Genomic DNA, 26,283 nt, shown 5'->3' with positions numbered 1-26,283 from the left:
ATTTTTGTTTCAACCACAGTCAATGCTGCACAAATCTCCTTTTGCAAATACTTAGGGTGCATTTCTAACATTTTCTAATTTTATTTCAGATTTTCAACATCTGGTATTTCACTTTTTAATCTCTGCAGTGTTTGTGCTTTTTCTGGTGGAAAGGTTTACATTTTCTATAATTTTTTCCAGTGACCTGGAAGATGCCTTGGTGATTCTGCAGCTCCTTGAAAAGATCAAGGTTCCAGTAGATTGGAGTCAAGTGAACAAACCACCGTATCCTAAACTCAGTGCCAATATGAAGAAAGTAAGACAACAAGCTCAAAAACCTTCTGATTAATGCATATGTTATGCTTGTAAAAGGTCTGATTACCAATGATGAACATTAATGAGTCTCTAATGTTATTTAAATAAATCAAGATTCTCCAGAAAGTTTGAAAAAGGTTCATTAAAGGTTTTTCTCTTGAAGGTCTAGTGGATAAGGGCACCAACTTGTGTACTGTGAAATACAGACCAGGTGGTACAGATATGGAGTCCTGTAGCTCAGTGGTTAGAGCACTCGCTTTGCAAGCAAGAGACCTGAGTTCAATTCCAGGCAGGGCGAAATCCTGGGCAAGTTTCCTTACTCCACACGCCTAATAATAATCCCTCCAAAACCAAAAACAATAATAAATTGGTCATTTTCAATTTATGACTGTTTGTGGGACATTGCTGTGCGCAATTGGCTGCCGCGTTCACCCACAAATATAGAGTCAATTCACTTTACAGTGTGATCTATGAGGCGCTTTTGGACGTCCTCCCGATGTGAAAAGCGCTATATCAAATGCAAGGATTATTATTATTATTATATTTCAGGTATAGAATTAACTAAAGCATTCGTCTCAGTGCTCCTGGGTTAGCGAGGGGAAGGCAGCCAAGAATCCTTTATTCCATTAGTAGAATCTCCCTCCGTCATGTGCTTTTCTGGGGAAAATTACAGGCGGTCCATTGTTATTATCTGAGTCAGAAAGCTGTGGGTTAAAAAAAACAGGTTGTGATTTGGAATCTTTATGGTCTATGCCGACAGTTCAATGCAGTGCTAGGGTATGCTGAATGAGACATTAAAGTAAGGTTCTGGTTGTCTGTTCAGCTGAATGTTAAAGATCCCATGGCACTATTCAAAAAGAGAAGGGAATTTATCGCAGTGCCCTGGCCAACAATCCCCCAAATAAAATTCATCATTCACCATGGTGTTGTGAGACATTTCTCTATGCATTCATGCCATTTTTCACAGTATATCCAGTGAAGCACTTTGAGACATCTCAACGATGTGATAAGGCACTATATCAATTGCAACGGTTATTATTACATCCATCCCAGAGAAGAAAGTTTTAAGACAAATATAAAGCACAGTGAATGTCAGGGTGAGGGTTAATGGACTGATCTAGCTCTTTATCTGCAGTTTAAGAGTATACCCAAAGAGGAAGATAAGTAAGAGGAAGTGAGTAAAATGTACTGTTAGTTTGATGGTAATGCCTGTTAGTTTGATGGTTATGTATGAAGAATCAAAGGCCTCTAACACTTTGATTTTAATACCCACTAGCTTGAAAACTGTAATTATGCAGTGCATCTGGGGAAGAACAAAGCCAAGTTTTCACTTGTTGGGATTGCAGGTCAAGATCTGAATGAAAGCAAGCACACACCAATTCTGGCCTTGATGTGGCAGTTAATGAGAAGGTACTTCCAGTTTAACATTTTAAATTAAATAATCGCAAAGTATTGAAGTATAACAGATAAACATGAAAAACTGGACAGTTGTAGTTTTAAATTTGCAAAACTTGTACTGGATTTTTTGTGATCTTCAGACAAGAAGAAATATCTTCAAACTGATGTATTTATAAGTTCCTTTATTAACCATCAATATGGAAATATCTACAGATTAAGATTATAATTAGTGTATAATCTCACCTCCTCTCTGTCTTTAAAACCTACCTCTTTGAAAGCACCAATGAACACCTCCTTCCTTCTGTTCCCTCTCTCCCTCGCTCGGTATCCAACCCTGTCCCTAGAAGTTCATTGAGACCCTTATCAGGGGTCGCCAACCGGTCATCGCCACTAGGTGACATCTCGCGCATACTGAATAAAAACAAGAGGAAGGAGTGATATTTACTGTAATCTAAACATTAAAGTTGATATTTTTATTTCAAGACACATGAAATACTTTGTGCATCCGGCTTCATTTACAACTTGCCTCAAAAACTACACAGTTCTATCGCTCCTTCTTTTTGTCTTTTTGATTATGAGCAACAGCTCCACCTCGAATGATCAACCCCTGCCCTACATGAAAGATGCTATATAAATCTGCTATATAAATGAACTGTTGAATTATTTTCTCTGCACCCTGCCTTCATCACTTTGATCACTATGATTGAATTTGATATCAGGTTCGGGAGGGAAAAGGGAGAGATGCAAACCAAAGATATAAATAAGGCAAATTTTCAAGAGATGAGAAATGAATTGACCACAATAAACTGGGTTGAACTCTTAATGGATAAATTTACAGAAAACAGTGGGAACTATTCAAAGAGATATTTGCTACAATACAAAACCAGTAAATACTCCTAAAAGCTCCAGTTGGGTAGTTAAGCAACCTTGGTCAACAAATGAGGTAAGAAATAGTTCGAAGCTACAAAATCTATTCCCTTGAGTTTACAAGATTGAGGGTGATCCAATTGAGGTGTTTAAAATGATAAAGGGATTTGCTAGGTAGATATAGAGAAACTATTTCCTCTGGTGGGAGAATCTAGAACAAGAAGCCAAATCTTAAAATTAGAGAACTAGGTCATTCAAGAATTAAATCAGGAAGCACTTACTTTACACAAAGCGTAGTGGAAATCTGTAATTCTCTCCCCCAAAATGCTGTGAATGCTGGATCAATTCAAATGTTCAAGACTGGGATCCATAGATTTTTGTTAGGTGAGGGTATTAAAGGATATGGAGCAAAAGCGGGAAAATGGAGTTCAGGTACACGTCAGCGATTATCTAATAGAATGGCAAAACAGGCTTGAGGAACTGAATGGCCTACTCATGTTCCTACGTTTACCATATGTGTTTATTGAAATGCAAAATATTTTTGATCATGTTATCTGTATGATCCCATTGCTTTTATTAGAAGATGACTGTGAAATATGGACTGTACATGGAAAACACATTTTTTTTCTGTCTCTAGGTATACACTGAATATTCTTGAGGAAATTGGTGATGGAGAAAAGGTCAATGATGATATCATTGTGAAATGGGTGAATGAGAAATTATCAGAATCAGGGAAGAACTCATCTATTTCAAGCTTTAAGGTACTTGCACTAGCTACACATTATATTTTATTTTCCACTCACTATTAAATTGCATTAAAATGTAATGAAAGAAAAATTTTCTTATTTTTAGAAATAGATTTTTTTTCTTCCCACTGGCATATGCCTCTCTGCACCTGGTAATCCTCCTCTTGCTGGAGTATGGTTTCATAAAGGCTTGTTGCCATCCACTACACAGTTCCCACCAAAGTGCCACTTGATCAGTTAACTGGCATTGACTAGTTGGGCTGAAGGGCTATCACTCATGTAACTCAATGTTGTGAGCTTATAGCCAGCTGGCATATATGCATACAATCAATAGAGAATGCTATAGAGGGAGTGGGACAGGAACGCTGGCTTGTTATCCCTTCCCTAATTCTGGGGAGGGCAGGGATAATTTAACCTGCCCATACAGTTGAGACCAGCAAAGTCTGCACAGCCTGAGATTCAAATCATCAAGCTCCTGGCCCATAACCTGCAACTCTCTCAACCTTTAGGGTAGCTGACAACTTTATAAACATTGTTCTTGTATTTACAGTTGAAAAAAGTTATGTTAAATAAAGTAGCAGTGATGTATAGAATTGTTTTTATGATTTTTTAAAAATTATATACATACAATGAATACCTGTTCCTTTCTATTTGTCATTTCTACCTGTTTCTGATATACATTGATCAATGTATTTGTTATTCGATGTGCAGGACAAAGAAATTAGCACGAGCATTCCTATACTGGATCTGATTGATTCCATTCAGCCTGCATCAGTCAGGTATGATCTTGTAAAAACTGGAGACCTGACAGAAGAAGAGAAACTTCAGAATGCCAAGTGAGTAAGATCGAGCTGCTTTCAAATACATTGCTTATTTCTTGTACTTAACCATCTCCAAAAAATATTCTGATCAACTGTGTACTCCTTGCCACACTTAAGTTTGCAATTTCAGCTGCTCAGAATTCGTAGAAGTAGAGTTTCTATTTTCCAGTTCTAAATGGTGCAATATACCCAGAAAACACAGATGCAAATTGGAAGGTGTCAAAGCATTTAAGCACTTCAAAATGCGCATTGCTCCAAATGTGCGATGGAATTGAACCAGCTAAAACAATGCAGTTTATTAGTATAAGGCATATTATTGAGCTTCCCATTGTTTGTCAGCTAGGATCATCTTACTTGTTAAGTTGTTGGCTTTGAGGGGCATAAGGAGCTGAGTGGGAAGACAACAACAACAAGATTCCATTTATAGAGCGCCTTTCACGTCAGGAGGACGTCCCAAGGCGCTGGACAGTTGGGTCAGGAGCCGAGCAGGGGGAAAATGGTCAGGGGGAGGGGAGGGAGGGAGTGAGGAGGGGGGAAATGGTCAGGGTGAAGGGAGGGAAGGGAGGGGGCGAGGAAGGGGTAGAGAGTTGAGAGGGGAACTGAAGGCACGGTCAAAGAGAAAGATCTTGAGACCGGCCTTGAAGGAAGAAACGGAGGAAGTAAGGCGAAGACACTGGGGGATAGAGTTCCAGAGCCTAGGGGCTGAGAGGCTGAAGGCCCGGCCACCGATGGTAGAGCAGTTGGGGCAGGGGATGTGGAGCAGACCGGAGCCAGAGGAACGGAGGCAGGTAAGTAGGGGGATAGTAGGTCAGAGAGGTAGGAGGGAGCAAGGCCGTGAATGGCCTTGTAGGCGAGGATGAGGATCTTGAATTTGATCCTCTGGGGGATGGGGAGCCAGTGGAGGCGAGCGAGGGTGGGAGTGATGTGGTCCCGAAGCCTGGTGCGGGACAGTACACGAGCTGCAGAGTTCTGAATGACCTGCAGCTTGTGGAGGGAGGTGCCGGGAAGGCCGGCGAGGAGAGAGTTCCCATAGTCCAGCCTTGAGGTGATAAAGGCGTGGACCAGAGTTTCAGCAGCGTGAGGGGTGAGGTAGTGCCGTAGTCTGGTGATGTTCCGGAGGTGATGGAGGGCGGTGCCAGTTGTGGCGCGGATATGAGGAAGAAAGGACAGCTCAGGGTCGAACAGAACACCGAAGTTCCTGACTGGCTTTGAGAGGTGGAGAGTGCAGCCTTGGATGCTGATGCTGTCAGCGCCTGAGGTGCGGAGGCGCTGACGTGAGCCAATCAGGAGGGCCTCGGTTTTACGCACGTTGAGCTGAAGAAAGTTGTCTCTCGTCCAGGACTCGATGTCGGACAGGCAGGCTGTCAGGACATCGGTGGTCGTGGAGTTGAGGGTAGAGGAGGAAAGGTAGAGTTGGGTGTCATCCGCATACATGTGGAAGTTAACCCCATGTCTGCGGATGATGTCACCAAGGGGGAGCATATAGAGGGTGAAGAGGAGGGGACCGAGGACAGAGCCCTGAGGGACACCGCACGAGACAGTGCGGGAGCTGGAGGAAAAGCCGTTTGTGGAAACAAAATGAAGACGGTGGGAGAGGTACGACCTAAACCACTGAAGGACAGGGCCTTGAAGGTTGAGGTGGGAGGACAAGCAGTGAAGGAGGATAGCGTGGTCAACCGTATCGAATGCCGCCGATAGGATGAGGAGGCAGAGGGAGCCCTGGTCGCAGATGGTCAGGATGTCATTGGTGACCTTGACCAGGGCAGTTTCTGTGCTTTGGAAAGCACGGAAACCCGACTGAAGGGGTTCGAATAGTGCATGGGTGGAGAGGAAGACAATCTGGAACTTCTGGGAAAGAATAAATTAGAGTCAAAGATAGTGCTTCCAACACATTGAAAATGCAGGAAGGAGGGAGAGCATTTGGAATAAGCATGTTATGTAATCGACAAGAAAAATGGAGGGAAGATCAGATCAGTGGCATAACCTGAATTATTGTTTTGTGATTTAGGATAAAACCTGTATGGAGCATAAATCTAACATTTAAGTTTGATGCTTTTATTAAGGTATGCCATCTCAATGGCAAGAAAAATTGGAGCTCGAGTCTACGCTCTTCCAGAAGATCTTGTTGAAGTAAAACCAAAAATGGTTATGACCGTCTTTGCATGTCTGATGGGTAGAGGAATGAAGAAAGTCTGAAAAAAGAAAACGCAGCAAGAATGATGAATTCTATTCGTCTGATCCTACTGTGGATTCAATTTACAAACCCAGGACATTGCTCACTTGATCTGCTTTGTACCAGAATCAGATCTTGGTCTTTTAATTCAGCTTTGCAACTGCAGGGAAAAAAAATCAAGTTGATGGAATAATGTTCCGTGGTTTTTCCATCTCATGCAAAAAGAAACCTATAGCAAGGTGCTTACTAGAATGCATGCTGATAGACTTGAGCTGAAGAATTGCTATTCGTCTGTGGGATTTTTGCACTAAATATCCAAAGTAGTTTCCTTTTTGGACAAATACCAATAAAAAGCAGCAAATGATGTTATTGGTGTAGCGTATTGTTTATCGTTCAGCAATACTATGCCTTGGACCAAACATTTTCTGGTGCAGTAATCTTCGGACGAAAGTTAAGACTAATAGCTAATGCTATATTATGAAAATTGCTCTAGTACCTGCAGCTAATTTGCTTTAATGCCTTACTTATACCAAAACAGGACATTAATTGTTGTGGTTTGTATAACCCTTACACAATCTTCTCCACTTAAAAATTGTTTTATCGAAAAATCAGTTCCCAGTTGTGCATGTCAAAGTTCCTGTGGTAATTCCTGTTCTGGTTCAGCAATATAAAATGGAAGCTAACCAATCTAGTCCTTAAAATAAATGTTTGAATTAGCTCAAAGGTACCCCAATGCCAGAAAAAATAACTGCACTTCATTGTATTAGCTAAATTTTATACCCAAAAATAGGTTTGGGTGGGGAAATGTTTTTATATTTTTGTTTATACACTTCCTATTAAATTGATGCTAGCTATTGCCAAAAATGCTGTTAATTTAAAGTACTTGCAAAGCTGAAAAGCAAATGATATAAATATGCCGATGAACTAAAAATCAGTTGATATGTTGCCAATAAAAATACAAAAAATGCATGTCTTTTTGTTCATTTCTCCCTTCGAGCTGGTATTTCATGCTGAGAAGATTTCTAGGGACAGCACCTCATTCAAATGACAACCAGTGAGAGCCAAGAAAGGGAGCTTTGGCAGATTATTTGGCTCTGGAGGAAGAGACACATTGCAACCAAGCCCATTCCTGTCCATTGAATAGATGCCAGGATGAGTTCAAATGGGCAGAAGGGCTTTCTTCGTGGGAACAGATCTTGTGAACAGCTTCTGGTTTAGCTGGATAGATTTCAACTATGGCATTCCCATTTCTACATAATCATACAACACAGATAGTTGGTAAAAAAAGATGTATACATGGCATTTTATACTGTACAACCTCCCTCCTGTTGGTTTGGTAAGGCAGACCTTTTACAGTCTTGCTTAAAGTGCTCACAAAGTAATAATAATAATCCTTGCATTTGATATAGCGACTCATCGATTCGTTGAGACGTTACAAAGTGCTTCACAGAATAAATATACTGTAAAGTGGATTGACAGTATATTCTGTGGGCAAAAGTGGCAGTGAATTGTGCACAGCAAATCTGAAAGATATGTCTGAATTCAGCTTGATGTGTCCATTCTGTGCCAGGGTGTAACTGTGCCACAGCATTAGACCAGTCTTGCTAGGGGAGAAGCATATTGACTTCTATTTGTAAAAGTATTCTGGATCACTAAATGGATGAGCTGTCACCCCTGGGTTTCAAGCTTAAGAAAATAATTTTAATGTGATTACCAAGTAGTGCATTAACTCACTAAAATAGTGGGGATTTACTCAGTTGTCTGAGATCTTCAGGCTGAGAAACAGATGTCTCAAATACAGCGACCTTTTGAACAGTGGAGGAAATGATCCTAGAAGATATGCTGTCAAGTGATGATCAATCTTTTAGGGGAATTACCACCACCTGTTTTATTTTAACAGATTATTTAAATTTTCTTTTAAATTAGCCTGGTGGATCGCGTTTCCAGGAATAATAATTCCTTCAAAAAGAATAATAATAATAAATTGGTCACTCAACCCACGACTGTTTGTCATGAGAAGTTAAAGCAGAATCCTGTTTGCCTGTTCAGGCTGACATTAAAGATTCCATGGTACTATACGAAAAGAGAAGGAGTTTGTTTCTCCCAATGTCCTGCCAATAATCCTCCAAAAAAACTAGTTATTTATCATGGCTGTGTGTGGGACAATATTGAATGCAAATTGACAACGGCATTCACCTACAAAATACAGTCACCACACTTTATAGTAAATTCTGTGAAACACTTTGAGACATGCTCCTGATATGGAACAACAACACATTCATATAGGGTTCTTCATGTACAATGAAGCCCTTAACAGTGGGGTTAGACATCGAGTCGAGTAGAGAGAAAGGCATAGTGACCATAAGTACGACAAGGAGATACGTTTTATTGCGGAAAGTTGAAGACAGAGAGGTGAAGATGGAAGGGTCGAGAAAAAGAGTTCCAGTGGCGAAAGGTGTAGAACTAGAAAGCTTGGCCACCAATGATGGTGCAGGCAGAGAACAGCAGGCATTAGCAAAGCCCAAATCAGCCGAGCAGAAGGACCAAGCAGTGGAGTGGGATAGGAGCAGAGATAGAAAGGTATTTAGGGCATGAAGAGAATTATAGGTGAAGATGATGGAATCGATCCTCACCATTACCTATAACTAATGGAGCCAGTGGAGCCTGCTGAGGACTGGGGTGATGCATATATGGAGTTTGTGTTGATGAGGATGCAGTTGCCAGAGTTGAAGTGTATGGATGAGTTGAAATGTATGGATACTGAAGCTAGGCAGACCAGTATGGAATGCAGTAGAAAAATCCAGCTGGGAGGTGATGAAGGTATAGTTAAGGGAATGAAATACGCTGATCATTACTTATTATTTTATTTTCATTGGAACAGAGAAGTTTGAGAGGAGACCCAATTTAAAATTATGAATGATTTTGATAGGAATAGAGAAATTATTTCCACTCAGTAAGTCAGCACGTAGACATCAATTTAAGATAATTACTTAAGATAGCAAAGGGGAAGATTAGGAGGATTTATTTTCAAATTGAGTTGACAGCTTCTGACACTTCAGAAGACAGCTTCAGAAGTTCCTTCAGCTTGGTGCATTCTTCCTCATTAAATGGCTTTCTCATAATAACCCTTGCATTTGGTAAAGCGCCTAATTACATTTTAAACAGTTCACAGGGAATTGCTTCTCATGTGTAATGACTATACTTATTGGCAAACAGCAAATCTTTATATTGATGTCCATAAATAGCTATGAAGTGAATGGTCAATTTATATGGAGAATAATTAATTGGCCAGGCCCCAGGGAAGCATATAATAGTGTTATAGTATTTTTAACATCCACCTAAACAAGCAGACAAGATCTTGATTTAATCAGTCATCTAAAGGGCAGCATCTCCACCAACATAGTACACCACAGATACTGCAAATATATAAACAAACTACATTGAGTTTGAAGTCTAGTCATGGGGCTTAAATCCATGATTTTCTGCTTCAGAGGTAAGAATACTACCACTGAATCAAGCTGACTCACCCACATGGTTAAACTATTTCCTGACCTCTGCTAAGATTTTTATTTATGGATATTACATTTACCCACTTCCTCTTGCTGTGTGAAAGATTACCAGCAGTCCTGCACAACAATTTACTGTTTCCTGCCTTCAGCTTCCTCCAAAATATGATTCAACTCCTGTTCTGCAAATCAGGCATTCTTACTTATATTAAACTCAAATGAAATTTTTCAATCAGCTCTACTATGGTCATTGCTTGCTTATTTAAGTGCTTAATTGAAAATGCTCAGTGCAATTCTGCAATATTAGCAGTTGGTACAATGAATCAGCTATATTCTGGGTTGCAATCTTTATGCAGCTATGACTGAAGAACTGATTAAAATTTAGTGCCCAACAGTCTGAGCAGAGAGTCCAAAACGTTGTTCTACAGCCAAACACAGAAGCTAATCTGCACCAAAAATATCCTACAAGCAATAATAATAATAATCCTGCATTTGATATTGCGCCAAAATAAATAATAATAATATAATAATCCTTGCATTTGATATAGCACCTTATCATGTCTTTGAGACGTCTCAAAGCGCTTCACAGAATATACTGTAACGCGAATTGACTGTATATTTTGTGGCCAAAACACAACAACAACAAGATTCCATTTATAAAGCGCCTTTCACGTCAGGAGGACGTCCCAAGGCGCTGCACAGTTGGGTCATGACCCGAGCAGGGGGGAAATGGTCAGGGTGAGGGGAGGGAAGGGAGGGAGCGAGGAGGGGGAAGAGAGTCGAGAGGGGAGCTGAAGGCACGGTCAAAGAGAAAGGTTTTGAGAACGGCCTTGAAGGAGGAAAGGGAGGAGGCGGCGAAGGCACTGGGGGATGGAGTTCCAGAGCCTGGGGGCTGAGAGGCTGAAGGCCCGACCACCGATGGTAGGGCGGTTGGGGCGGGGGACGTGGAGCAGACCGGAGCCAGAGGAACGGAGGGTACGGGCAGGTAGGTAGGGGGATAGTAGGTTGGAGAGGTAGGAGGGAGCAAGGCCGTGAATGGCCTTGTAGGTGAGGATGAGGATCTTGAAATCAATCCTCTGGGGGATGGGGAGCCAGTGGAGGCGAGCGAGGGTGGGAGTGATGTGGTCCCGAAGCCTGGTGCGGGACAGTACACGAGCTGCAGAGTTCTGAATGACCTGCAGCTTGTGGAGGGAGGTGGCGGGAAGGCCGGCGAGGAGAGAGTTCCCATAGTCCAGCCTTGAGGTGACAAAGGCGTGAACCAGGGTTTCAGCAGCGTGAGGGGTGAGGTAGTGCCGTAATCTGGCGATGTTCCGGAGGTGATGGAAGGCGGTGCCAGTTGTGGTGCGGATGTGAGGGAGAAAGGACAGCTCAGGGTCGAACAAACGCCGAGGTTCCTGACTGGCTTTGAGAGGTGGAGAGTGCAGCCTTGGAAGCTGATGGTGTCAGCGCCTGAGGTGCGGAGGCGCTGACGTGAGCCAATCAGGAGGGCCTCGGTTTTTCGCACGTTGAGCAATTGGGCAACCAATTGCACACAGCAGTGTCCCACAAACAGACATGGATTGAGATTGAGTGACCAAATTATTATTTTTTTTTAAGGGATTATTACCCCCAGAAAAGTAATCCACCAATCGGGTTCCTACTTACTGCTAAGCAAACAGAAGCATGTAAGGAAACTTGCGCAACATTTCGTCCTGCCGGGAACTGAACCCAGTTCCTCTCGCTTGCGAGATGAGTGCTCTAACCACTAAGCTAGAAGACTCCACAAAGTATCTCAAAGTGCTTCACGGGATTTACTATGGAGTAATAAACTCCCCCACATCAGGGGGACATCGTAAAATCCTTCACAGGGTATACTTTTTTGTCAGGTAGGTGTCTAACACATTTGGAAACCCATCACCATACTTAAGAGTATCCAAACCAAACAGAGATCCATGCATTCCACTTATACATGAACATTTCAGAGATATTTATTGGAATGGAATGCACACTCCGTCCCTGGAGGGTCTCATCTTGTTTACCTAATTCTGGAGAGTAGTCGACTCATATTGGCAAGAACCAAGGTTTGGTGACTCCGGAGTATGCGTTGGGGTACTGCTGGAGTCTAACCATGCAGTTTGCCATTGAATGCACTATCTGACAAGTTATCCCGCTGCTTGTCCATCCGACTCATTAGGGCTTTGGCTTGAGGAGCTACAGCAACAAAAAAATTCCACATAGGCCAATTTTCCGTAGTGTAACTGGGTGAAGAGGTTACGAACAAAAGATTACCTTATCCGCACATTTTAAACTTACTGTTGATGCCTATGAGTGCTGCACTCTTCCCTTTTTGTTCACCGCTAAGTTACTTGTTTTGTTTGTAAGTCTCAAATAACAAAATAAGTCCCTACCAACCTGCCCGCTCCTTCCGTGCAGCGGGCTCCAGTCCCCTCCATGTCTCCCGCCTTACCATCGGTGGCTGGGCTTTCAGCCTCTCTGCCCCCAAACTCTGGAACTCCATCCTACAGTCACTTCGCCTCACTTCCTCCCTTGCCTCCTTCAAGGCCGGTCTCAAGACCCTCATCTTCGATCGTGCCTTCAATCGTCCTCCCACCTCTCTGCCTCCCTTTGCCCCTATCCCACCCCTCCTCCATGCTCGGGTCCTGACCCCTGACTGTCCAGCGCCTTGGCACATCCTCCCGACATGAAAGGGAAAATAAATATAATTTTGTTGTTGTTGCTGTCACAAGGTTAATCTGTTACTTTTCAGTGGAACTGATAAGATAACAAAGATTTCACAACATGTTACTGTTCTTCTGATCAGTTTGTATTATACAAAGTACCTTTCAAGTCATTGTTTTTTTCTCCACAAGATCAAAGGAAAATATGAAAAAAGAAGATTGTTTAGTCCATTTGATCTCATCCTTCCAGACTGCCCGCTCCAGCATTTTCCCATTACAACATCAACCAGTTTCTTAAATTAGTCAGTGTTCTGATGTCGGCCATCCTTCTTGGTTATCCTTGGCATAGCCTCCTGACATGAAAGGCATTATATAAATGTCAATTTGCATTGTAGTACAATCTTCATCACCTCAGCATGGATGCTTAGTGAAGTACTGTTTGGGATCGGCCCCATCTTGGAATAGCAAATGGCTGCATTCAGAGCAGTCTTAAGGGAAGACTCATAGAATTGAGAATTCAATTTCAAACTTATTCCCTTCTTCTTCAGCCGATAATAGAGGTTGATTGTTTATGTGTGGAACCGTCACAGGGAAATTGGGTGATTAAATTTCTGCAGGCAAAATGGGTGACTAAAGTAGTGGGGAGAACGGGGCCTTTAATTGTAATCTTATCTCCACCTCCTGCTTGGGAGCTGGATTCCAGGCTATATAAACTTTAACTAGTGCAAATATTATAAATTCCATTTCAATCAATTGTCAGTGCATGAGAACCTGTGACATAGTAAAATTCTGCTGCGCTATAAATCTCCTCTGCTGTTCAAGATGACAATTTACATTTTAATGTGTTTATTACTGAGTTTCACCATAGAACTAGCTGTATCTACACCCCCACCAAGAGAAAGGTAGCTGTGATTTTTACTTGGTCTTCAATTTCAGTATAATTAATTATAACTATTATTGGATATGTAAGTAATGGAATTTTCTATTTTTAAAAATAAAGTGGTAATAAAACTAGATTCTTTGCTGTTTCACCAGCTCGTTCAACTTACTCTCTGCTTTGATTTCAACTGCGCTATAGTGGAATTGAGCCGTCTGTTAATACTGATTAAATAAAACTCTTTCAAGAGTGAATCAGTGTTCATTTCAGAACATTCTGACCTTAAAAGCCATGACGCGAATGTGTAAATCTATGGCTTAGTTGTTTGCCCAAATAAACTGATTTTAATTGTTCTTGAACTATTTTTACAAAATACTAATATACTTGTTTGTTGTTTTAGAGATCAGGTTTTGTGCATTACCCCTACATTGAATGAAGAACTTCAATTTATCAGACAAATCTCAAGCCAGTACAAGGTAAATGTTTTTGGAGGAATTTTAGAGCTGTTTGTTTCATTTAAAACATCAATTTCCCATATAATAATTAGATTTAAAGGTATGCAGAGCAGTCAATTTTGTGAAATTCATGAAGATAACAAAAAAAAGGTTTGTGCAAGTTAAAGTGAAGTATATTTTCATTGTTAATGTCAGCACAGTAGTATCCTGACAAATATGTTTGTTGCGAAGATCTCTGATAGGTCAGATTGTATGTGCAAGAACTAAAGAAATGTTCTCGTTTTTATTTATGTGTTTGTGTATATGGACTGACCTGGAATTAGGTCTTTGGATGTCAAGTGGTTAAGTGGAGGAGTCCTTCAATATGATTGATACAAATTGTGTGCATAATCTGTATTGGAATACCTCTTGTTAAACTGAAAGATGAATTGGAAACTTGCTACATTAGTTCCATGAAACATGTTTTATCTGGAGTCCTGTAGCTGAGTGATTAGAGCTCTCGCCTCGCAAGCAAGAGACCTAGGTTTAATTCCCGGCATGGCAAAACCTTGGGCAAGTTTCCTTACTCCACACGCCTGATAATAATCCCTCAAGAAATAAATAAAATAACAATTTGGTCACTCAATCCACGACTGTTGGTGGGACACTGCTGTGTGCAATTGGCTACCATGTTTCGCCTGCAAATATACAGTCAATTCACTTTAGAGTATATCCTATGAAGTGCTTTACGACGTTTAGAAGATGTGAAAAGTGCTATATCAAATGCAAGGATTATTATTATTATATTATTATCTGTACCTATGAGTAAATTATAGGCCACGATTCAAAGTTAGACTGAAAATTCAGAATTAGACATACCTGGAAATTTTCTGTCTTAGTCTAAGCAGTTTTTAACCTTTCCTTTTAGTTTACCTTTTCTGATATATCTCCATTTAAAGCTTTCCTGGAAAAAAACGCATGAGATTGCTGCCAGAAGGCATTCAGGCAATCATCTTGTTGGTCAGTGACCCTATTTGTTGATATTTTCAGTAGCTAATAGTTATTTCAAAGACTGAGGTATACATTCTCAGTTAATGTGGTTAATACATTGGAACTGTGAAACCTTATGGTAACCTGCCTGACGTGCTTCCAGTTATCCCAATCTTTTATGAAGGAATCTCATTTTGAATTGTTAGATATAAGACACCTTTCTTCTACTGCTATTCTACTGAGGATCTACTGCCTCTCCCTCTTGCAGGTCCAAACTGCCTTTTTTCTCCAAAACCATTTTTGGAGGCCAAAAACAACCCAATCCAATGATGGTTCACCACCATCCATCACTTCCTCTGCACACTCCCCCAAGCTGCCTCCATCCTCACTTCAAATGCCAAGTGGGAAGAGATCCTAGACTCCCCCCTCCTTGTCAACCACTATCTCCCAGATGAAGTTCACCACCTGCAGCCTCAAACCCCTCCCCACCCAGCTGCTGGTCACGCAATTCTCCCTCCTCTCCCCCTGCTGGCTGACACGGTCAACTAGTCTCTCTCCTCAGGCTCTGTTCCTCTCCCCCTTAAAATTGCTGTCATCACTCCCCTCCTCAAGAAACCCACCCTTGATCCCTCCAACCTCACAAATTACTTTGCCATCTACATACATGGTTCCTACTCCATTTCCAACCTGCCCTTCCTTGCCAAAGCTTGTCAACGTTGTCACTAACCAGTCTTGTTCTCACCTTTCCCTCCTCTCCCTCCTTAAGCCCCTCTAGTCTGGTTTCCGCCCTGCCCACAGCACAGAGATTGTGCTTGCCAAGATAAAAAAATGACATTCTCTCTCCGTCACCAGGGCTTCTTCTGCCTCCTCATCCTCCTGGACCTCTCCACCACATTCAACACAGTCAACCATGCCATCCTCTTCCACCACCGCTCCTCCCTCATCCACCTTAGTGGGACAGCACTAGCCTGGTTCGAACCCTACCTAATAAACCGCCTTCACTTTATCTCTTCAAACAGTTTCTCCTCCCGCCCCCACCTATGGTGGACCCCAGGGCTCTTTGGCTCCTCTTCTTCCTCATCTATATGCTCCCTCTTGGTGATGTCATCTGCAGACACGGGATAAACTTGCACATGTACATGTATGCATTCAACACACAAATCTACTTCTCCTCCAGCTGTGACAACAACAGCAAAATTACATTTATATAGCGCCTTTTACGTCGGGAGGACATCCCAAGGTGCTGTGTCAGTATTTCAGACATGAGCTGGGGGTTGGGATCAGTGAGGGTGGAGGTCAGGGAGGGAAGCAGGTTGATCGAAAGCACAGTCAAAGAGGAAGGTCTTGAGATGGGTCTTGAAGGGGGCAAGGGAGGGGGCGAGGTGGAGGGACTGCGGGATGGAGTTCCAGAGAGTGGGGGCAGAGTGGCAAAAGGCCTGCCCGCCAATGTTGGGGCGGGCGAGGCGGAAGACGTGAAGTAAGCTGGAGCCTGCTGAGCGGAGGGGTGGGGGGGTGGGGGGGGGTTACGGATAGGAATGGTGATGGCCATTTTTAAATGGGTGGTAATGGTACCAGTGGATAGGGAGAGGTTTATGATGTCTGTGAGTAGAGGGGCAAGGAGGTGGAGCTGGGCGGTAAGGAGAGGGGTAGGGATGAGGTCGAGGGAGATGGTGGTGAGTTTTATGCTGGTTATAGTGGTGGTGAGAGAGGAGGGGGAGACAGGTTCGAAGATGTGAGGGGAGGGATGGGTAGGTGCTGGGGTGAGAGGGGGAAATGGGGAAGTGATAGTAGATGGAAGGGCAGGGGCAGCTGAGCAGATCCCCTCGACTTTGGATTCGAGGAAGTCCAGCATCACCTCGCAGTTGGCATTGGAGTTGAGGATGGGCGAGGCGTGAAAGTATGGGCGGAGGAGCCGATGGTGATGGAGAAGAGGAGCCTGGGGTTGTCCTTGGCCTCCAAGATTGTCTTGGAGTAGAACGACGATTTCGCAGAGGCGAGGTCGGAGCTGTAAAATTTGATAAGGTCCAGATCTGCCGATGGATCGTTAAGTTTGATTTTAGCCAGATGGGTTCAGTGGCGTGCACCTGTGCTTTAAGGGAGCGAGGTGACTGGTGTACCATGGTGACTTTCATGAGTAAAGAAACGCTGATGTTCTCTCAGCTGTCTGGCAGACATCAGGACCTGGGTGAGCGAAAACGTCCTACAACTAAATGTTGACAAGACGGAATCCATACTCATTAGTTCCCGTCAACATCTTCTGCGGCTCTCCAGCTCTAACCTTGTCAACCTCCCCAGCCTATTCCCTCAGACTCACTGAACCAGTGCGCAACCTAGGAGTCAGGTTCGACCCACAGCTGTCCTTCTTTCCCCACATCTGGACACTGACCAGGACCACCATCCTCCACCTCCACCACATTGCCCGCCTCTGACCGTTCCTTACCCCAGACACAGCCGAAACACTTGTCCATCCGTTTGGCACCTCCCGACTCAACTTTTCAAATGCCCTCTTCGCCGATCTCCCCAGCTCCACCATGCATGGGATCCAACACAAGGAGAGACAGCTTTTAATTTATTTCACTGTGCACACGAAGCAGTCATGAGTCTCAGCCAATAGAGCGTGTCACAACATAGTCTGTTTCTGTTCAATGATCAGCCTTTCAGAAATTGTATGTGTCATGATAAAGCTATTCTGAATAAAGTTTACAAATGTTTACTCTGAAAATAATGCTTTTATGTTGTTGTTTGTAACTGTCAGTGGTGATCTGATATGTCTTTGACTGTCTGCAGACCATTTTGTGGCATCCAAGTTCACTCAGTGACATCAGAAACAACAGTGAAATCCACCTTTACGTTAATGCATCTTATGCTGAAGAGTTGAAAATGCGACTAAACTCAGCACACACCACCTACAGGTATTCTCTACACTTCTTATCATGAGGAACCTGGCAAACTATACTGAACAGGGTATACAAAGTGCCATTTAGGGGGCTTGCATTGATGTCTTGGTTCTTTTTATCTTTATTCCTGGCACTGGTGGTTTAATATTATCTTTCTCAATGAATTTCATAAACCTGTTGGACAAAATATTTGTACGAGGTTTGATTCGCCAAAATACTAAATCGCCTATCATTTTAGGGTAATGATTGAGGATGTTCAGCAACTGATAGAGAAACAAAAAGGCATAAACCAGCCATTAACTCCCCGTGGCTTCTCTTCTTATTACGAACAGTATCATTCACTGGATGAGGTAAGCGTTTTTTTTAAATGTAGCTTTAAATATATCCTGTTATCATAGGGCATTGTATTCACCTCAATTTGGAATGATTTTGCCCAGGAAGCATCCTTTTCTTTCTGGTTCTGCCTCCTTCAAGGACAGCAATTCAGTACGGTTTGTTAAATACAAAGCATTTATGTGTTTAAAAAGGTATCACCATATTCTTTGTATGATTTATAAATATAACATGTAATGAAAGTTGAGGGCTAATTATATGTAATAATTCTTGCATTTGATATTGCGCCTTATCACATCATCAAGATTTCTCAAAGTGCTTTGCAGCATATAATGTAAGGTAAAATTTGTGGGCAACCAATTTGTGGACAACAATTCCCACAAACAGCCATGGACCGAGTGAACAATTTTATTTAGAGGATTGATGGCCAGGACATTGAGAGAAACTCCCTTCTCTTTTCAAATAGTGCCATAGGATCTTTAATGTCCACCCTGAACAGGTAGACTGTGCCTTAGTTTTAATGTCTCATCCGAAGGATGGCAATGCAACATCCCCCAGTTTGGAGTATGAGCTTAAACTATGTGATTCCTAATCCTGGCATCAGGCTTGAATCCACAACCTTCTGACTCATGGTTGAGATTGCTATCACTATCTGTTCAGGTGAAATTAAAAGATCCCAATGTATTACTTGACAAGAACATCTCCCAATGTTCTGGCCAACAATCCCTGAGATAAAATTGGTCATTCATTTTGTGGCTGTTTTGGGATATTGCTATTCATAAATGGGCTACTGTGTTTACCTACAATTACACAGTCACTAAAAGTAAAATCCTGTGAAGCCCTTTCAAATGTCCTGATAAATATGACAAGGCTCCATATTAAATGCAAAGAATATAATCTGTTTCCTGCACAGTAGAGTACTCTCTGTTTTCTTAATCCTACTGATTTCTTGTGTTTCTGTGGCCTTTATAAGTAATATGAAATATTTAATCTATCTTTCATGTCTGGATATAATGCATAGATTTATTTTTGGATGTCACAAATGGTAAGAAACTATCCATCCTTCATTCAACAAATACTTATTGGACCATCATCAGAAAAGCGACTAATTTATGTTTTAAAGGTAAGAATAATTTGTATTTGGTCTCGTTTTCTTTTTAGGAAAATGTCCCTGCATATTTGTGATACATTTTACTTTCCACAGATCTTTAAAGGTACCAGCCCACCAAAAGGTGCCGTGTGGATTGACTGTGGTATTCATGCCCGGGAGTGGGTATCACCTGCATTCTGCTTGTGGTTTGTGCAACATGTGAGTGTATGAAAACGTGTTTGCTGTACCCCTGCCTGCCCCCTCACCAACATATAGAGAACAATCAATCTACATATTATATATCTTCATGAAAGTGGTTTCTTGAATTTGTGGTTCTTTGGAATACACTATCGCATTGAATGTGTCCAAATATGGAAGATACCATCCACCCTACTCCATCCCTTGCTCACTGTTTTCAGTGAAACAGTACCTATGGTATTGAATATGTGGCAAGGATGGGGGAAGGGGGTCTCCATCTCTGGCGCATCTGGTATATTAAATGTGATAAATATTAAACCATAAATTTTATAGAGCTACCGTGCTCCAAGCCCAGACTGATGAGATGAAATTCTGCTCTCTCTGTTACCTGTGACGTACCTAAGTAAGTGCGTTTAGGGCAATCATCCCTGGACATGAGCCCGTAATGCAGTTCATAATAAATTGGCAATCAACAAGAGACTATACGAATGTCTGATTTGAGCAATAATGAGACATATTGTTCATCTTCTTTGCCACTTATTTACTCTGGCTCTCTGAATCTATTAACTTCTCCGGCTTTTAGCTCGGATTGAATCAAGCAATGCTTGATCCTAAGAACATACCTCTTAACCGTGTCTTCGGTCAACATCTTCAAATCTCCCTTTTCCTCGCTCACCGCTATGTTTATCAAGCACTTTGAGATGTTCCTTTGTGTGAAAAGTGCTATATAAATACAAGTTATACTTATTGTTTGAAGCAGAGTAGTTGACCTCACTTAATCCTGGATACCCAAAATGGAAAAGTATCAACATCTTTTATCTTTAGGAGCAAAACAATCTGCAATTTTTAATGTTCGGTATGAGAAAGTGTAATATTACAACATATAATTCACCCTTTTGTAAGTTTACATGTTCCACTTAACTGATCGCACTGTGCTATTGACCATTCTATGACAAATAAGCTGGAAAAGACAATATTGTGCCACATCTCTTTCAATGTCACTCTGTACTCATCACTAAGAGATGTGTTGTGGCCCTGATGACTCAATCATTTTCCTGGCTTGAGTAAAGAACTCTGTTAAACATTTCCTCAGATCACTTACTTTGTACAAAATGTTGAATGTTACTAGATGCATGGAGCAAGGGGACAGAATATTGTCTGTACTGTCAACTTAGGCAAAATCATATGGGATCAGACATTAAAAAAATGTGTCAAGTGAACGACAGATTGAAAAATGCTCTTATAATATCCTATTTAAATCCCAAGTAAAACTTAATCTCAGCTATTATAGACTTGATGTTTTGTAGATCTGTCTAATTTTTAAAAATCACATCATTATTTTTCTGTCTTGCTAATGAAGACGTAAGACTTGAACCTATCTGAACAGCTCACTCATGTCTTAGCTCATAGGTACACAGGACAAAGTGATTGCTGACATTGTGAATACTTTGGAAATATATGTTCTCCCAGTGTGGAATGTTGATGGATATGAATACACATGGACAACTGTAAGTTTTTTTTCAATTTCATTATTGCATTAATTTGCCTTATTTATGTGGTTGGCTATATTTACAGAATTTCCATGAAAGTCACGGTGTGAAAAGCAACCTAATCCTTAGGGGATAGTTCATTCTGAAACACATCTATATTCCCAAGATGCTGGATACACTGAAAACTGAAGCACAACAGCAATCGCTGGGACGGAGAACAGCTGAGAATGAAAATCCTTGCCAGGGAAGTAAAACCAGAATAGCGAGTTAAAAATAGAGTAACAATGAACACTGACATCAGAGGAAAATGTACATAGAAAATAAAAAAATTCTAAGAATCAGCAATGAAATCATGAGAAAAAATCAATCAGGTTAAAAGAGTTGCAGATTTCCACTTGGAGAAATAAGACTCAAAATTGTATTACTCTAAGACAAGGGTCAATACATTTGGCCTACACCAGATATAAATATTTCTAGTAGGAGAATGCGTTCAATGATCATAACCTAGGACCTTGTTCTTCTTAGCAGATGTTAAAATAAACATCTAGATTGTAACTGTATATTCTTATATAAAAGCTAAAAATAATAAACTTGTATCAGGCAGGAAAGTAACACTGCTCATTACTTTCAAGTAATCTGATCCACTTGAGGGTCATCAATGTCAATCAATTAATCAAGAAGGGGAGAAAGTAACGCAGACGATGAAAAGTCGCACTGTGCCCACCAGAAAGTGTTGGAGGCCGCACACTGAAACCATCCCAAAAAATTGTTTGATTTTCTACCTAGACTCAGGTAGAATATCTCCCTTGCAATTGTTATGTAGTTATTAAATATAGCCACTGGGTGGTGATGTTTATTTATCAACACTATTTCTAGACCCAGATAAGTAATAATAGTAATAATAATCCTTGCATTTGATATGGCGCCTGATCACATCTTCAAGACGTCTCAAGTGAATTGAATTATTTAGGCGAAATAAAGACGATAGTTCAGTACACTACAATACTGTATAATGTTTCAATATACAATAGCACTTGCATTGATATTACTGAACTACACAGCAGCAAAGGTCAAAGAACTTTAACAATTGCTAAATAGTCAAGCTTCAAAAGATAGCTTTATTTAGGTGAATAGGAGAAAGGGGGAAGTTAGAAAAGCATAATAAAACATATTGATCTTAAATATAAATGTTGTAAATATTTACTGTACATATTATTTTGTTATTATTATGTGAGTAACAATACTTTTAACGATTTGCTTTTCCACTGACGTCTTTTTCATCCACTTCGGCATTTAAACCAAACCCTTTGTTCTTGCATAAACTAAACATTAAAAATGCACTGCAATCTTTAACAAATTCGAATTCAAATGAAGAAAATAATAATAATAATCCTTGCATTTGTAGCACTTTTTTTTAAACAAAATGTCTAAAAGCACTTTACTGAGTTTGTTGTAAAGTGTAGTAACAGTGTGTTTGTGGGAAAATGCCCGTGTATTGGTGCACAGACCTCGGAGGCATTAAAAAGGTTCTCCTGACATCCTGGACGGCAATCTTCTAAATTAATTGACAATTTACCTCATGGCTAATGGTGGGATTTGCCAGTACAAATAACTCCTACAATTACCTATAAAAATAGTCATTTTGCGTCAAAGTAATTACCTGAGTCGCCCTTTGAGATATTTTAATGGGATAAGATGCTATAAAAATGCAAGTCCTAGTCATTTTTCTTTGTGACTCTTATTCCTGATCCCAGACTTGCCGTTTGACTCTTACTTCACTGAATACTGATTGAGGTAGGCTGGTTCAGTTCACCCCACCCAACTGTGACTGAAGCTGTATAGTGTTGTTGTCAGATCTGGTGTAAAACATAAAGTATTTCAACCCTATATTACAATGGGATGGCATTCAAAAGGTAACAAAACATTTTCAAATTCAATGGATGTTTCAGGACCGCTTCTGGAGAAAGAATCGTTCCAGGAATAAAGGCAGCGAGTGCTTTGGAACTGATCTGAACCGCAACTGGGATGTAAACTGGTGTGGTGAGCTACCTAACTTTCCAAAGTATAAAATGTACCCTGTGGTGTTCACACTTACATCTTGATTGCAAATGGTTTCCAAATTTAAAAAAAACAATGCCATTACCATTCCCAGCAGGAAGCTTGCCATACAGTGGTTTCAAAGCAAAAGCTATGTGATTTAGCTGGTTAACCTCCAGCACTACTTCAACGAATAATTTAGGGTCCTCAAACCCAAGGTCTTCAGATTGTACCAGAAAACTTTCTCCTTCGACCTTGCCTAACGCCGTGACCCCATCACTCCCACACTCGGACAACTCCACTGACTCCCCATCCCCCAGAGGATCGAGTTCAAGATCCTCGTCCTCATCTTTAAGGCCATCCATGGCCTTGCCCCTTCCTACTCTCTGACCTGCTGACTCCCTACCAACCTGCCTGCTCCCTCCGTTCAGCAGGCTCTGGCCTGCTCCATGTCTCCCATCCGACCCGCCCTACCATCGGTGGCCGGGCTTTCAGCCTCTCTGCTCCCACACTCTGGAACTCCATCCCACGGTCCCTTCATCTCGCTTCCTCCCTTGCCTCCTTCAAGACCAGTCTCAAGACCCTTCTCTTCGACCGTGCTTTGGTCTCCCTCCCACCTCTCTGCCTTCCCTCACCCCTACACAACCACCACCCCCCCCCCCCATACTTGGGCTCCGACACCTGACTGTTCAGCACTTTGGAACGTCCTCCCAACGTGAAAGGCGCTCTATAAATGTAATTTTGTTGTTGTTGTTTTAAGCACACCGAGACGCTACTCGATATGAAGGGTGCTATAGTTATCGTTTCTTGCTACCCAGCTGGGTGAGCCCCTCTGGGGAGAGAATAAGCATTCCATTCCAGACATGAGAATTTCCATGTGTAGCTGGCAATGAATGGAAATCAGCCTGGTTTGATTCCCTTAAGCATGGTCATATGTTTCCACATGTGCCAGCCTTTTGTAGGCTTCACCTACCAAATACACAGTCAAACCACTTTACAGTACAATATATTCTGTGAAGCACTTTGAGACGTCTCGATAACTTGATAAGGTGCTACATCAAATGCAAGGATTATTATAATCCCTTCTCCAATTACTGGTCTACCTCCCCAAGTACTGCAGACAAGCCAAGTCTGCCATCAGTAATGCCTCAATACAGTGCTTACACCAGTGTGGCTCAGAAAGCACTGTCCAGACCACCAAAAAGGGCTGAGTTGATTCTGACATTCCATTGCTAAGAACATCACCTTAGCTAGGTCATCTCCAAGATGGCCCCGCTTATCCAAACGCATAATTTTAGTATTTATTTTGTTGTGCACAGGTAAAGGAGCATCAAAAGATCCATGTAGTCAAATATTTTGTGGTGAATACCCTGAGTCTGAGCCAGAGGTGAAAGCTGTTGCTACTTTTTTCAGACAGCGATTGAATCACATCAAGAGCTACATTTCAGTCCATTCATATTCTCAAATGCTTCTTTTCCCATATTCCTACACAACATCTAATTCCAGAGATCATGCTGAATTGGTAAGTAATCAGTCCAGTAGCAATTTTAAATTACAAAACTATTTGCACATAAACTAATATTCATATATTCTTGTTTAGCACCATGTAGCACAGAAGGCAGTTAATGTTCTAAAGTCTGTGCACCATACCAGCTATACTTATGGAACTTCGGCCCAAACTATCTGTGAGTATGATTGATTCATTATTGTTATATATTTAGATCAAATTAAATTTTTATACCACCTTATCATGTCCTCAGAGATAAGTATTATATGATGGATCTTAAACACCAGATCTCAGATGGATCTTGCAAATATATCTACAGCAGACCTATGCAGAAAATTTTTGATACTTGAAATAGTCTGATGATAGTTTCCATAACTTGTGACTGGAAATGTTTTCTTCAGTCTGAAGTCTTGGATATACAAGCAGCAGAAATGATTGCTGTCAAATGAGTCTTTCAAGGGCAAGTCTGGAATATACTATACAGGTGCCTTATGCTTTGTGTATCTGGACTCTTTTCTATATATAATTGTGATCAATATATTACAATTGTTATACAGAAATATAATAATTGTGTAGTAAGTTAATATCGACACTTAAAAGCTAACATTTCCAAATTTCTTAACTTTGTTTCAGATTTATCTACTGGATGCTCAGATGACTGGGCCTATGACATGGGCATCAAATATTCATTTACCTTTGAACTTCGGGATAGAGGACGATATGGATTTTTGCTTCCTATGCATCTTATAAAGCCAACTTGTGAAGAAACAACTGCTGCTATAATAGAAATGTTATACCACATAGTCAAAACTGTTTGAATACAAATAATAAATAATAATCCTAAGTTTTGATACAGCACCTTTTGTCATGAGAATGTCTCGAATGGTTAACAGGAATTAATGTAAACTGTTGTGACTATATTTTGTAGGTGAACACAGCAGCTAACGTATGGACAGCAATGTCTCACTGTGTGTTCTGTAGGCGAACTTTACTTTAACATCAACACAATGGATAATTTTAACTGCTTTCTGATATCTTAAATGTAACAATGCCTCTTCTATTTCAATTGTTTATAACAGAAATGTATTAAACACAGAATTGCTGTATAATACGTGTTTCTGCTCGAGGAACTGTGCCCAAAAATAAAATGGGCATCGACAATAATATTTGGAGTTTCCTCTACAATAGAATAATTTGAGTGGGGGAAATTAGTGATGTAAGATTTCTTGGCATCTGAGTAAGTTTTTAGGAAACATCTTTAAAAACTAAACTTTCTCTCCCCCTCTTCCCGCCACCCACCTCGTCTCCCCCCCAGCCCCCCCCACCTCGTCTCCCCCCCCACCTCATCTCCCCCCCAAGCCCCCCCAGCTCATATGCCCCCCCCTCGTCTCCCCCCCCAGCCCCCCCACCTCATCTCCCCCCCACCTCATCTCCCCCCCAGCCCCCATAGCTCGTATGCCCCCCCACCTCGTCTCCCCCCCAGCCCCCCCACCTCGTCCCCGCCCCCCAGCCCCCCACCTCGTCTCCCCCCCCAGCCCCCCCCACCTCGTCTCCCCCCCAGCCCCCCCCCACCTCGTCTCCCCCACCCACCTCTTCTCTCCCCCCCACCTCGTCTCCCACCCCACCTCGTCTCCCCCCCCCAGCCCCCCCACCTCGTCTCCCCCCCAGCCCCCCCCACCTCGTCTCCCCCCCAGCCCCCCCCCCACCTCGTCTCCCCCACCCACCTCTTCTCTCCCCCCCCACCTCGTCTCCCACCCCACCTCGTCTCCCCCCCCAGACCCCCCCACCTCATCTCCCCCCCCACCTCGTCTCCCCCCCAGCCCCCCCAGCTCGTATGCCCCCCCCACCTCGTCTCCCCCCCAGCCCCCCCACCTCGTCTCCCCCCCAGCCCCCCCACCTCGTCTCCCCCCCCAGCCTCCCCACACCTCGTCTCCCCCCCAGCCCCCCCACCTCGTCTCCCCCACCCAC

General features: G+C 42.0%; 2 protein-coding genes across 10 annotated transcripts in view; both read left to right on the top strand.

Moving 5' to 3' along the window:
- The window catches only part of LOC103177535 (plastin-2), a 57,299-nt gene extending 50,031 nt beyond the window's left edge, over positions 1 to 7,268 (top strand). For all 9 annotated transcript variants that reach the window (XM_007891750.2, XM_042333850.1, XM_007891746.2 and 6 more), the window contains exons 12-16: positions 181 to 295; positions 1,571 to 1,704; positions 3,197 to 3,320; positions 4,017 to 4,141; positions 6,190 to 7,268. In XM_007891750.2, coding sequence (XP_007889941.2) covers positions 181 to 295; positions 1,571 to 1,704; positions 3,197 to 3,320; positions 4,017 to 4,141; positions 6,190 to 6,322 — 631 coding nt within the window. In that variant the 3' untranslated portion in view covers positions 6,323 to 7,268. The remainder of the gene's footprint in view (positions 1 to 180; positions 296 to 1,570; positions 1,705 to 3,196; positions 3,321 to 4,016; positions 4,142 to 6,189) is intronic.
- A 5,828-nt stretch (positions 7,269 to 13,096) lies between these two features.
- Positions 13,097 to 25,568, top strand: cpb2 (carboxypeptidase B2 (plasma)). The gene is made up of 11 exons (XM_007891752.2): positions 13,097 to 13,364; positions 13,740 to 13,815; positions 17,551 to 17,675; positions 17,899 to 18,010; positions 19,015 to 19,116; positions 19,198 to 19,302; positions 20,685 to 20,789; positions 22,721 to 22,811; positions 24,128 to 24,330; positions 24,409 to 24,493; positions 24,949 to 25,568. The coding sequence occupies exons 1-11, from the start codon at positions 13,285 to 13,287 to the stop codon at positions 25,131 to 25,133; spliced, it is 1,269 nt and encodes a 422-aa protein (XP_007889943.1). The 5' UTR covers positions 13,097 to 13,284; the 3' UTR covers positions 25,134 to 25,568.
- The last annotated feature ends 715 nt before the right edge of the window (positions 25,569 to 26,283 follow it).

Source organism: Callorhinchus milii, unplaced genomic scaffold, assembly GCF_018977255.1.
Source record: "Callorhinchus milii isolate IMCB2004 unplaced genomic scaffold, IMCB_Cmil_1.0 Scaffold4, whole genome shotgun sequence".
Lineage (NCBI taxonomy): Eukaryota > Metazoa > Chordata > Chondrichthyes > Chimaeriformes > Callorhinchidae > Callorhinchus > Callorhinchus milii.
This window is presented reverse-complemented; position numbering and strand designations above follow the sequence as displayed.